This window comes from Euleptes europaea, chromosome 18, assembly GCF_029931775.1.
Source record: "Euleptes europaea isolate rEulEur1 chromosome 18, rEulEur1.hap1, whole genome shotgun sequence".
Classification (NCBI taxonomy): domain Eukaryota; kingdom Metazoa; phylum Chordata; class Lepidosauria; order Squamata; family Sphaerodactylidae; genus Euleptes; species Euleptes europaea.
The window spans coordinates 6203395-6216230 of record NC_079329.1 but is presented as its reverse complement, the minus strand read 5'-3'; the positions used below and the strand labels follow the sequence as shown (position 1 = coordinate 6216230).

The window sequence follows — 12836 nt, the reverse complement described above, 5'->3', positions numbered from 1 at the left end:
ATCCTTCCTTCAAAGATTCATAGCTCTCCTGCCCTTCCCCCGCAATCCGTTTTCCCCACCCACATCCTAAATGCCCTTCTGTGAGTGGCTAAAATCCTTGTCAGTCAACTGTACTTGGCTTATTATAGGCTGCGTAGACGCAGGAACCAGTCACACCGGAGGGAATTAAAAAAAAAATAACCATGAGCGTGACGTCTTTAAGGGGACGTCCCTAGGGAGGAGGGAGAAGTAAGCCAATGACGTCAACAAGGCTTTTTATCCTCATTGGGCAAATCTCTGCTTCTGACAGCTTCTAAAACAATAATTGGCTCTGTACAAAAACCTGGGGGAGAGGCCTAACCCGGTTCACCCAATCAGCACTTGCTACGTAATTGTACCCTCATTCTGATTGGTTTGTTTGAAAATGACAACCTTTCTTCATTTAATTTTCCCTCTCAATTTGTCTCCCTTTTTTAAAATCTTCTGGTATTTCCCAACCCTAACGAGAAGACTTCATCAGACTGGATATTATTTTTAAAAAATAACAAGGGAAAACTCTTGCCAGGGTGACGGTCAGTTCTGGCCACCTGCTTCAAACGATGCTGGATTCAAGTTAAGCCAGCTCTTTTGGGCAATAAAACACCTAGGGTTGCCAACCTCCAGGTGGTGGCTGGAGATCTCCTGGGATGACAACTGATCTCCAGGCGACAGAGTTCATCTGGAGAAAATGGCAGCTTTGGAAGGTGGACTCTACGGCATTGAAGACCCCCCTCTCCAAACCCCACCATCCTCAGGCTCTACCTCCAATAAATCTCCAGGAAATTCCCAACCTTGAGTTAACATCCCAGAAAAATAACCTCCATAGCCATTAACAAACTCCAACAGTTATTTCTAATTACTTTATAAAGCAACAATTAAAATCCCTTTTTGGAAAAGCACACAGATACCACAAAATCTTAATTTCAAGTTCTGTTTGGTTTTGCTGATTATTATAGAGTGTTAGTCAAACTAGTTGGCTTGTCAGAGTCTAGATAACTCTGAATGTTTAACTTTTAATAATATTCTCTGCGTAGTATATATATGTATGTATGTAGAAATGTATGTATGTATTTAGAAATATGGTGACCAGAGCTACACCTAGGGACCCAAATGAGGCCAAATAATAGATGCAGCAATGGTCAGAACTCGTCCAGCAGCGGCCTCCATTTCCCAGATATCAGAGTTGAGTTCTGTAGACTAGTCATGTACATGCAGAGACGGTGGGTCATTTATTATGTCTCAAGGTGGTCACGCACCCCTTCAGTGGCGTTACGTGGAGGGAGATTCCGTTCTTCTAATGAGTATGAGATTCCTGCCTTCTGGTCCTTGAACCTGAGGAGACCCCTGAGGTCTTCTCGAACGTCTTTGAGGAGCAGGATGTAAAGAAGGGGATCTGAGATGTTGCCCAAGGTGGTCAGACACAAAGTTGAGGTTGTGTAATTGAAGAGGTCGCTCTCAAACGCGCATATCTCTCTGTCCTTCAGCTGCAGTTCCCAGAAGAACTTGTAATAGGATGTCACCTGGTAAGGAATGCAGGTGAGGAAGAACGAGATGATGATGAGGGAGATGAAGCCATAGATTTGCTTTTTGGCTCGCTTCTCCAGAGACTCCACCTTTCTGAGCTCAAACAGAACCCTGAAGTAGAAGAAGCCCATGAGAAGGCAAGGTAGAAACAAGGAGAGGCTCATGGTCGCCAGTTTGAAGTGTGCATAGCCTTTGACCACATGGGTGCCATCCAGACAGCTCTCGTACCAATTCTTTGAGTCATCTGTCTCCAGCCAGATGCCAATGACACACAAAACGGCCACCACAATCCAAGTAGTGACACTCAAGGCAATGGCACCATGCATGGTCTGCAGCCTATGGAAACTGAGAGGATGGATGAGGCCAAAGTAACGTTCCATGGCGATGAAGCACAAGAAGTTGTTCTTGGCGTAGAGGTTGGTGCGGAAGGCCAGTCGGACAACCATGCATGCTTCCGCCCCCAGCTTCCAGAGGTGATCGTTGCTACTGAAGTAGATCCAGAAGGGAAGCGTGGAGATCTGCAGGAGGTTGGCCAAGATCAGGTTCAGGACGTAGACCGAGAGGACGACGGATCTCTTCATCTGGGATATTAAGGCCCAGAGGGCCAAGCAGTTGAGGGGCAGCCCGCCGGCCACCACCAGGCAGTACACCGGGATTTTAAAATATTTGGTGGTGGCGTAAGCGATGGAGCAGGAAGTGAGGTTGCCAGTCATGGCGACGATTGGGTCTTAGAAGTATTTCTCCCACGACGCCCTCTTGTCCTTCTTCTTCACCTTCCACATCTTGTAGCCATTGCGAAGAGCACAGAGGTCATTCCGAATTGCTGAATGTTGTATCTGTCTGTTGCAGATGGAGACTGGGGGAATAGGAGGAGACAGTAAATCCCTTGATTCCACTTCCCTTGTTTAGCAGAGATGGCTCAATGTTTCTAATCCAAATCGGCTTTTCATTTAAAAAAAAGCGGGGGGAGGAAAGCTTGTCTAGACCTGAAGGGAAAACAATCGCAGAATGGATCAAGTAGGTGCCAGAGTTTGAGTGATGTCGTATATATTTCCCTCCTACCTGTACAAAATTCAGCCCAGGAATGCGGATGGTTGAAACAGGGAAGGAGTATGGTTTTGAAATAAATTTCCAGTGTGGCTTTTACCGAGGTTTCCTCTGTATGTGTGCGAAAGGGGCAGGGGGGGGGGCGAGGTGAATGGTTAAAGGAGCCATCCTGGGTTAGGCAGACCCAGGTTCAAATCTCCACTCAGGACCAAATTTAGGATTGCCAACCTCCAGGTGGTGGCTGGAGATCTCCCGCTATTACAACTGATCTCCAGGCAACAGAGGGGGTTACCGCACTTTGTATTCCCAGCAATGTATTAAGAGTTTGAAAATGTTGTAAAAAAACATCGCTTTAAAAGGGTTTTTGGATACCACGGCTTATAAATGGTTGGAAGACGTCTTCACAGCTAAAGGGGCCAAACAAAGTGCGAACAGTATTTTTTATAACATTTTCAAACTCTTAATACATCGGTGGAAATACAAAGAACGTGCGAACAGTATTTTTTATAACATTTTATAACATTTTCAAACTCACTGTGGTGAATGACTATAAGGGAAGGGCCCCTGCCTCCCACCCCCAACTGTTTTCCACACCGAACAGCATTAGCTGGAGTTATTTCCCCATTTCACATGGAGTATTCTGTGCATGTGGAGATGCAAAAATGGGAAAATAATTCCCCCAGCACTGTTTCTATATGAAGAAGAAGAAGAGTTGGTTTTCCCTTCCCTTCCCCTCCCCTTCCCCTCCCCACAACAGACACCCTGTGAGGTAGGTGGGGCTGAGAGAGCTCTAAGATAGCCGTGACTAGCCCAGGGTCGCCCAACTGGCTTCATGTGGAGGAGTGGGGAATCAAATCCAGGTCTCCAAATCAGAGTCCACCGCTCTTAACCACCACACCAAACTGGCTTGGTGGGGAGTCGGGATCCTTTCCTCTCACCACGGCGGCATTCCAAGTAGGGTTGCCAACCTCCAGTTGGGGCCTGGGGATCTCCCGGAATTACAACTGACCTCCAGACTACAGAGATCAGTCCCCCTAGAGAAAATGGCTGCTCTGCGGGGTCGGACTCCATGACGCCATATCCCTGCTGAGCTCCCTCCATCCCTCCCGACTCCAAACTCCACCCTCCACAGGTTTCGCCCCCAAATCTCCGGGGATTTCCCTGGCTACTCTAGTTTAGGGTTCCCAACTGCCCGGCTGTGACGGGCAATTGCCCGCCAACCAACCAGGCTAGCCGCTGACCAGCTGATGGATCAGTGGGTGGAAGCAGGAAGGGAAGAGTGATTTCCCCCCCTGCCCGCATGTGCTCCTGGCGCAATAATGGTACTTCCGGAACTGGCAACCCTACACAGATAAAGGGTTATTTCCTCTGCCCCTCCTCCCGTGCTATTCTCCTCCTTGCTAAAGCAATCCTAGAGGCTACATTTTCAAAAGAAAAAATAAATAAACACAGATAGGGTTGCCAGGTCCCTCTTTGCCACCGGCAGAAGGTTTTTGGGGCAGAGCCTGAAAAGGGCGGGGTTTGGGGGAGGGGAGGGGCTTCAATGCCATAGAGTCCAATTGCCAAAGCGGCCCTTTTCTCCAGGTGGACTGATCTCTGTCGGCTGGAGATCAGTTGTAATAGCAGGCAATCTCCAGCTAATACCTGGAGGTTGGCAACCCTAAGCACAGATGAAACTAAGGCTTTTTAAGCATGGGTTGTTTCCGTCGCCGTCTCTCCCCCACCCAACACACATACTGACTACTTTGAAGCTTTTCATTGTGCATGTATTTTCTGACCTTTAGAAGTTGCCTGGCTCTCCCCCTCGCATTTTCCCCGCGTTTCGTGGATGCTATTTTACCCCGAATTAAGCCCACCTTTGTGGTTAAATTAGTTGGAAATTTTTCACCCACTGCTCTGAACTCCTTGGAGGAAGGATGTGGTAAAACTGTAGTACTGAAATAATCACGTCCACATGTATGCCTAAAGAATTTAGGAATCCACGTAAACTCTGCTCTGAAGATGTCTGAAAGATCTCTGACATTTTCACAGCATTATATTGCCCCCGTGAAGGTCAGCCCATGCAGGAGAACAAAAGATCCCTGTGCATGAAATTTCACTGTGGTTGGAATTTGCATGTAATGATAGTACTTTGCGTGTACATCGAGGCTTGGACCTCATCCAAGGTGAAAAAGCACGGACTTCAGATTAATCAAGGGAAAGACACTTTACACATGCTCAGAGTTGCCCTGCTCTCTGAATCCAGAAGAACCCATTTATGAGGCAGATTCTTATTTTGGGGCTCCAGATTGCTGTTCAAATAGAGCCATGAAGCTAGTTCCTAACAAGCAACTGCTATGATGCTTGTACTAAGAAGAACTGACACGATCAAAATTTACTACTAAGGCTACTTTCAGAAACAAAGGCCCAGTACTCACTAAGAAGGTAAATCTTTGTCCAGGCTGGTCCCCTTTAGAAGAGAAGAAGAGTTGGTTTTTATACCCCGATTTTCTCTACCTTTAAGGAGACTCAAACCAGTTTACGATTGCCTTCCTCTCCCCACAACAGACACCTTGTGAGGTAGATGGGGCTGAGAGAGTTCAAAGAGAACTGTGACTAGCCCAAGGTCACACAGCAGGCTTCATGTGTAGGAGTGGGGAAACAAACTCACTTCGCCAGATTAGAGTCTGCCTCTCATGTAGAGGAATGGAGAATCAACCCCGGTTCTCCAGATTAGAGTCCACCGCTCTTAACCACTACGCCACGCTGACTGCCGGTGAGTGGGTCACAGGTATGAATTCTCCCGTACAAAACAGTCCCCTGAATGTAGAAGGGAGAAGAGTTCTAGCTTAATCTGCTCCTTGACATCTTTGTTTTCTATGCACAGGGATCTTTCAGGAGGGAATATTCCATCGTATAAACCCCTACCTGCAATCTGAATCGATTCAAGTCCAGACACAGGTTGACTTCAGTGAGACACAGGGCTCAAGCAGATGAGATGAAGCCCACACATCTTGTTTAGTTCATAAAATACAAATGTCAAGCTTGTGCAGCCTCAGTTTGCCTCGGGGCTGTGTACGGAAAGTACAGGGAATTTAACCGTTCAAGCTCTGCTCAGCTTCGCTGTTCAAAATTGGTCTCTCTGTTATTAGCACGTCAAAGGCAAAAGGGTGTTGTTGTTTTTTAAGGACCCTTTTTTCTCTATAAAATACTAATTAAACAGTAGGGTGCACAATTTCAAACAGTGAAATCAATGGGAGGTTGAAGTGTTAAACCGTTTCTCCCTTCCCTGCATTTCTTTTAGAGTTTGCATTCGACCATTGGGAAATTACTAGAAGCTCCTTCAAGATATTCTAGACACTCCATGGAGAAGCCATAAAGATTTGCAAAGATATCAGAAGTAACTCCTGCCCTTAAGAGAATAAATGGCGGTATTTACAGTGGTTGTTTACTGGCTTGCTGCTTAGGTCCCATACCATAGTGAGGTATGCACTTGAGTAAGGGCAGGTTGGTATTCAGTTATTACAGAGATAGGTACCACTGACCCTATCTCGATGGCCCAGGCTAGCCCTGACTTGTGAGATCAGTGAAGCTAAGCAGGGTCAGCCCTGGTTAGTGCTTGAATGGGAGACCACCAAGGAAGTCCAGGGTTGCAACGCAGAGGCAGGCAATGGCAAACCACCTCTGTTCATCTCCAGCCTGGGAAACCCTACAGGGTGGCCATACAGGCTGCTCCTTCACGGCAATGTCCACTGCTATGTAGCACAGGATCACTGCTCCCTTCCTATGAGAGCCAGCGTGGTGTAGTGGTTAAGAGCGGTGGGTGACCTTGGGCTAGTCACAGCTCTATTCGAACTCTCTCAGCCTCACCTACCTCACAAGGTGTCTGTTGTGGGGAGAGGAAGGGAAGGCGATTGTAAGCAGATTTGATTCTGGATTAAGTAGTAGAGGAAACTCTTCTTCTTCTATCCTACCACCCTGGGTGTTAGAAAGAGGTGGTGTAGATGTTTCTGGAGTACCGGCATTAACTGCTTCTGCCCTCCTAGGACAAGAAGAGGGAGGCCATTTTCCTTGTCAAAGAGGGGATCTTGCCCTTGATTCAGTGCAAGGATAGATCCTAACAATCTGTGCCATGAACAAGTACAAGGAGTACAAGGAGGCTTCCTCAGAAGCAAGGCAGCTTGCTGTGTGGAAACAGCGGCAGCCCTCTTCTACCACACAAAGGCTTCTTCTGCCAGAGAAAATTTGTGCACCATTAGCAGAATGGAGACCCAGGAGACCCGACTAATTCAACAGCTACATTCTTGTTCCTTAGATGAGAGCCAAAGCCAAAAGGAAAAGCATTATCTCCTTGCTGAAGTGACCAATAATACAGAAACCCCACGGAGGTTACAAGCTTTTTAGATCTGATGGGTGCATGGGGGGGGGGGGGAGAAGAAGAGTTGGTTTTTATACCCCACTTTTCTCTACCTTTTAAGGAGTCTCAAAGTGGTTTACAATTGCCTTCCCTTCCCCACAACAGACACCTTGTGAGGTAGGTGGGGCTGAGAGAGTTTGGAGAGAACTGTGACTGGCCCAAGGTAACCCAGCTGGCTTCATGTGGAGGAATAGGGAAACCAACCCGGTTCACCAGATTAGAGTCCGCCGCTCATGCAGAGGAATGGGGAATCAAACCTGGTTCTCCAGTTTAGAGTCCACCACTCTTAACCACTACACCACACTGGCTGGAAGGGGAAGACATTTGGGGTTTGCTATTCTATTTTGGTTTTAACTGGGGAATGATTTAGCTCTTATTATAAGCCGCCTTGAACTACGAAGAAAGGCAGCACATAGATGTTTTAATAAATAAATAATCAAATATGCAGGTCATATTCTATCAGATTATTTTTCGTCTCAAGCAGAGAATTTTCACTCGTCAGGCATACGTGGGTTTAGGAATGGACCCAAAGTGTCCTTAGCAATGACATCAGTCATAGGCTGCAGCAGGAAAAAAATTAATGCATGTAGATAAAGTACTGATTGTACTTTTTTCCACAAGCCAAGAAGAGAGGGGAAAAAAACATATTTGTGATCAGGAATTATGGCTCAGTGGTATAGCTTCTGCTTTGCACACAGGAAGGTCCCAAGTTCGGTTACTACAATCTCCCGTTTGAAAGGAACAGGTGGCAGGTGATACAAAAGCCTGGAGAGTTAGTGCCGGTCAGAACACACCTTGATTAGACCAGTGATCAGCCTCAGTATAAGGCAGCTTGATACAGGTAACTAATCTGATTTTTTTTTAAGTAATAATAATAATAAATGAACTCACCGCATCACAGTCCCAAGAAATCATTTTTCTACCGGCATGCTTCCTTCTGATGTATCTCCTTTCTGTGTTCCCTCTTCAGTTGGGGTTTTATGACCCACGGAGTGCAGCTGCGTGCAAACAGCTCTAGCCTCGGATGAGACGTAACCAACCACCAAGTCCGACGTGAGTGGGAGAAAGCAGAGCTAAAGCCTCGAGAACTGACTGGGTCTTGCATGTGGTTAGGGGTCCCATCTTCTCCGTACCCTCGCGGAAATGGCTATTGCAGCCCACGTTTCCTCTCGAGCATCTTTTTCGAAAGCGTCGCAAGATGATGTCTGTCCGTGCCGGTGTTTCGGCGGCCCTACTTAAACCAGGAGAGAGTTAATACCTCCATCTGTCAACTGAGCTCAACTTCACATTTGCAGAGGGATTTTTGCATTTGTTCTGAAATTAATTTTCACTTCAGTTTTGGACGTGGGACAAGCTAAAAACGTGGATAGAATAGAGTAGAATAAATAGACGTGGGAGAAGCTAAAAACGTGGATAGAATAAATAGAGTTGGGGAGGGGCTGTGGCTCAGTGGTGGAGCCTCTGCTTGGCATGCAGAAGGGCCCAGGTTCAATCCCCGACATCTCCTGTGAAAGGGACTAGGCAGGTAGGTGATGTGAAAGACCCCTGCCTGAGACCCTGGAGAGCCGCTGCCAGTCTGAGTAGACAATACTGACTTTGATGGACCAAGGGTCTGATTCAGTAGAAGGCAGCTTCACGTGTTCGTGTGAGTTTATATAAGGTTATATAAAAAGCCAATGTGGTGCAGTGGCTAGAGCGTCGTACTAAGATCTGGGAGACCCCGGTTCTAATCCCCGCTCTGCAATGGGAGATCGCTGGGTGACCTTGGGCCAGTCACATAGTATGAGCCTAACTTACCTCACAGGGTTGTTGTCATGAGAAAATGAAGAAGGGGAGACTGATGTAAGCCGCCTGAGGTCCCCGTAGGGAGAAAGGTGGGGTATAAATGAAGTAAATCACTAAATATAACATTAATGGCATTCATGTATGGCTGTTTCCTCATGGTCACCCCATGAGGGTGCCTGCGTTTTCTGGATTTGTCTTCTGGATTTGCCCACGTTTTCTGGATTTGTCTTTAGCCAGTATCCAGAAAATGCGGGGGAAATGTGCAGAAATGCAAGGGGAGAGGGAGGCGAAAGTGATGGTCAGAAAATGCAAGCATAAGCAAAGCAAAGCCCCGAAGTAGTTAGTGGGGTGACTGCGAGGAAACGGCCTTGCACGAATGACCTAAGAATGAAGAGGTTGGGTGTCTCAGGTTGCCTCGGGCTTGGCAATAAGGAGGTCAGCTTCAGGAACTGTGCTGATAGAGCCACAAGACTTCAGAGAGCACTGGGAAGAGCTAAGAAAACACCTTAACAATTGCACCCATTGCCAGGACAGATCGGACTTCACTTTTCAATACACATTTGTCGTTATCTGGTTTGACTGAACGAAGGATTGCTTTCTGTTCTTTATACCCACCTCCCCACCATTTAGGTCTTCAAGTCAGATTGCATATATATCAGAACAAACTTTGTTCTAATCTCAGTGAGTACAGGCTTCCAGATGTACATCTTCCACCTAAGAACAAATAAACAGGCTCCCTCACAGAAGGGCCATGTCAAAGGGCCAGCACCCTTTGGTACTGCCCTAGAAGAGCCTGAAGAGGAGAAGACTGAGAGGGAATATGATAATCATCTTCAAGTACTTGAAGGGCTGTCATATAGAGGAGGGTGCCGAATTGTTTTCTGTTGCCCCAGAAGGTCGGACCAGAACCAACGGGTTGAAATTAAACCAGAAGAGTTTCTGTCTAGACATTAGGAAGAATTTTCTAACAGTGAGAGCGGTTCCTTAGGGGAACAGGCTTCCACGGGAGGTGGTGAGCTCTCCTTCCCTGGAGGTTTTTAAGAAGAGGCTAGATGGCCATCTGTCAGCAATGCTGATTCTGTGACCTTAGGCAGATCATGAGAGGGAGGGCACCTTGGCCATCTTTTGGGCATGAAGTATGGCGGTGTGGGGGGGAGGTGGTTTGGAGTTTCCTGCATTGTGCAGGGGGTTGGACTAGATGACCCTGGTGATCCCTTCCAACTCTATAATTCTATGATAGAAGCCAGTCCAGGTTTTCGGCCGGTGCAAACATGGCCATATCTGCAAGCACTTCGGGAATTCCATTTGGAGGGCATTTCGCTCTGACGGCCTTTTGTTTCACAGCACTTTTTATTGCCCCTTGACACATACTGTATGCCTTCCCTATGGTCAAAACCAGGAACTAATTACTATCCTTCTATTCAAGGCAGCCCTTCTTCTCAACGTTCTAATGAGCTTATACGGTCCGGGATTATAAAAGGATTTCAGCTTCCTTTCCAGGCAGGATCTAACATGACTCACCACGGCAGAACCGGCAAGGTGGGTTTGAGAGTGATGTCAAACGGAAAGAAGAACGCAGAAGCGGAGTGGTAGGCTGGAAAGGCTGGACAGAGAACAAATCGTCTTCTTCCCCACCGTAGCCTAGAGCAGAGTGATCCAGACTCCATTCGTTATAAATCACTGAGTGAGTGGACAAGATTGTAGCATTGCAAAGGGGCGGGAGGGGACCGTATGATAGAGGAGGAAATCCTGCTTTATTTTTGGAAGTTCAGATGCTTTAAAATACACTTTTAGAAGTGCATTTTTGAAATGTGGCTCTTTGGCAGGCTTTGAACCAGGGGTGTCAAACATACGGCCCGGGGGCCAGATCCGGCCCTTTGAGAGCTGTTATCTGGGCCACGAGCCAACTGAGGCAGCCACCCCCACCCCATATGTCAATGATCAGAGACTGTTAAATAAAAAGAAAATACCGAAAGAGTTATCGTGTTAAGCATGTTTTTAATTTAAGTAAAAAAATAATATCGTTAATTGGCTTTGCCTGCGTCTTCTATAAATAGGGTTTCCAGGTCCTTCTTTCCCACAAGTGGCAGGTTTTTGGGGTGGAGCCTGAGGAGGGCAAGGTTTGGGGAGGGGAGGGACATCAATTAGGGTATCCAACCTCCAGGTACTAGCTGGCGATCTCCTGCTATTACAACTGGTCTCCAGCGGATAGAGATCACTTCACCTGGATAAAATAGATGCTTTGGCAATTGGACTCTATGGCATTGAAGTCCACCCCCTCCCCAAACCCCACCCTTCTCAGGCTCTGCCCCAAAACCTCCCGCCGCTGGCAAAGAGGGACCTGGCAACCCTACCTTCAATGTCATAGAGTCCAATTGCCAAAGTGGCCTTTTTTCCAGGGGAACTGATCTCTGTCGGCTGGAGATCAGTTGTAATAGCAGGAGATCGCCAGCTAGTACCTGGAGGTCGGCAACTCTATCTATAAAGTTTGTATCTCCGGTGCCTGGCATTAGATTTTATGGTACATGTAGCCCAGCCCGACCAAGTGACCTTTATTTCATATCCGGCCCTCATAACAAACGAGTCCTACACCCCTGCTTTAAACCCTGCCTGCAGAGTTTGCACCCCAGACATTTCGGTGCAGCTTATCTGCTCTGCCCTGCGGCCTGCCACAACACCTCTGCTTTTGCAAGATAAAGGCTGACGGCAACGTTGTCTGGTGGTTTGTGCAGACGGGCTGCCTTCTGCTTGGCGGCTTGCACCTTGCGCAGGCCTGCTATGAAATAACTTTTCTGTTTCCAGGCTGAGGCCGTGATACGGGGCAAATAACTTGGTTGTATCTTGACTGGGGCTCTCCGAACTACGTCAACAAACTGCAAGTACAGCCAGTGCTGGAGAGGGTTCTGTCCTGGGGTGGAACTAGGGTTGCCAACCTCCAGGTACTAGCTGGAGATCTCCTGCTTTTACAACTGGTCTCCAGCTGAGAGAGATCAGTTCCCCTGGAGAAAATGGCTGCTTTGGCCATTGGACTCTATGGCATTGAAGTCCCTCCCCTCCCCAAACCCCGCCCTCCTCAGGCTCCGCCCCATAAATCTCCAGGTATTTCCCAACCCAGAGCTGGCAACCTTAGATGGAACCCTTCTGATTCTAATTCTGTATTTGGTCTGCATACGCACAAGCGCCAATGAACAAAAGCCTCTCTTTGGTAAAGGGAAACAAAAATTATAGCAAATATTTGGGGTGGGGAGATATCCCATAAAAGACTTTCACCAAGAAGATCTGAATGCAGTTTTCAGCTTTCTCTCTCATTTTAATCCACCCTTCTTCCAGGGAGCTGGTTTGGGTCTTCCTTAAGGGGCAGAGAAAAACCAACTCCTCCTCCTCTTCTTCTTCCTCTTCTTCTTCCCGCCTGCTCCATTTTATCTCCTCGCAGCAACCCTGGAAATCAGCCATCCTGGGCAGAATCAAGATCAAGGATTTCCAAGTCTCTACCGTTGTTTCCATTGCCAACACTGAACGCTTTGAAAACTGTCCTCAGTCCCTTCGTATCTAGTTTTTGCAGATAGCCTGGGAACAATGCAAATATTATTTTGATGTACAAGGCTCAATTATGGGCAATGCAAATGTTTTTTCGGTTAGCTTGTGACTTGGCTTTCTGTAGTGTTACTGGGGTTGCGAACTCTGGGTTGGGAATTACCTGGAGGTTTTGGGGTCAGAGCCTGAGGAGGGTGGGGTTTGGAGAGGGAACATCAATGCCATAGAGTCCAATGGCCAACACAGTTGTTTTCTCCAGGTGAACTGATCTCTATCGACTGGAGATAGGATTGCCAGCTCCGGGTTGGGAAATACCTGGAGATTTGGGGATGGAGCCTGAGAAGGGGAGGGTTTGGGGAGGGGAGGGGCTTTAATGCCATAGAGTCCCATTGCCAAAACGGCCATTTTCTCCAAGTGAACTAATCTCTATCGGCAGGAGATCAGTTGTAATAGCAGGAGATCTCCAGCTACTACCTGAAGGTTTAAATAAAGCAAGCAAGCACTGATGGCTTTTAGATATTAACAGAGTTAT

At 47.3% G+C, this 12836-nt stretch overlaps 2 protein-coding genes across 2 annotated transcripts in view; both read right to left on the bottom strand.

Moving 5' to 3' along the window:
* HNRNPC (heterogeneous nuclear ribonucleoprotein C) overlaps positions 1 to 12836 on the bottom strand; it is a 50170-nt gene that overhangs the window by 19534 nt on the left and 17800 nt on the right. The window lies entirely within an intron of this gene.
* LOC130490260 (G-protein coupled receptor 4-like) lies at positions 1251 to 2255 on the bottom strand. Its single transcript, XM_056864086.1, has one exon. The coding sequence runs from the start codon at positions 2253 to 2255 to the stop codon at positions 1251 to 1253; it is 1005 nt and encodes a 334-aa protein (XP_056720064.1).

Coding starts and splice junctions, on each gene's coding strand:
- LOC130490260 (XM_056864086.1), bottom strand. CDS start 2,255: ATGACTGGCAACCTCACTTCCTGCTCCATCGCTTACGCCACCACCAAA.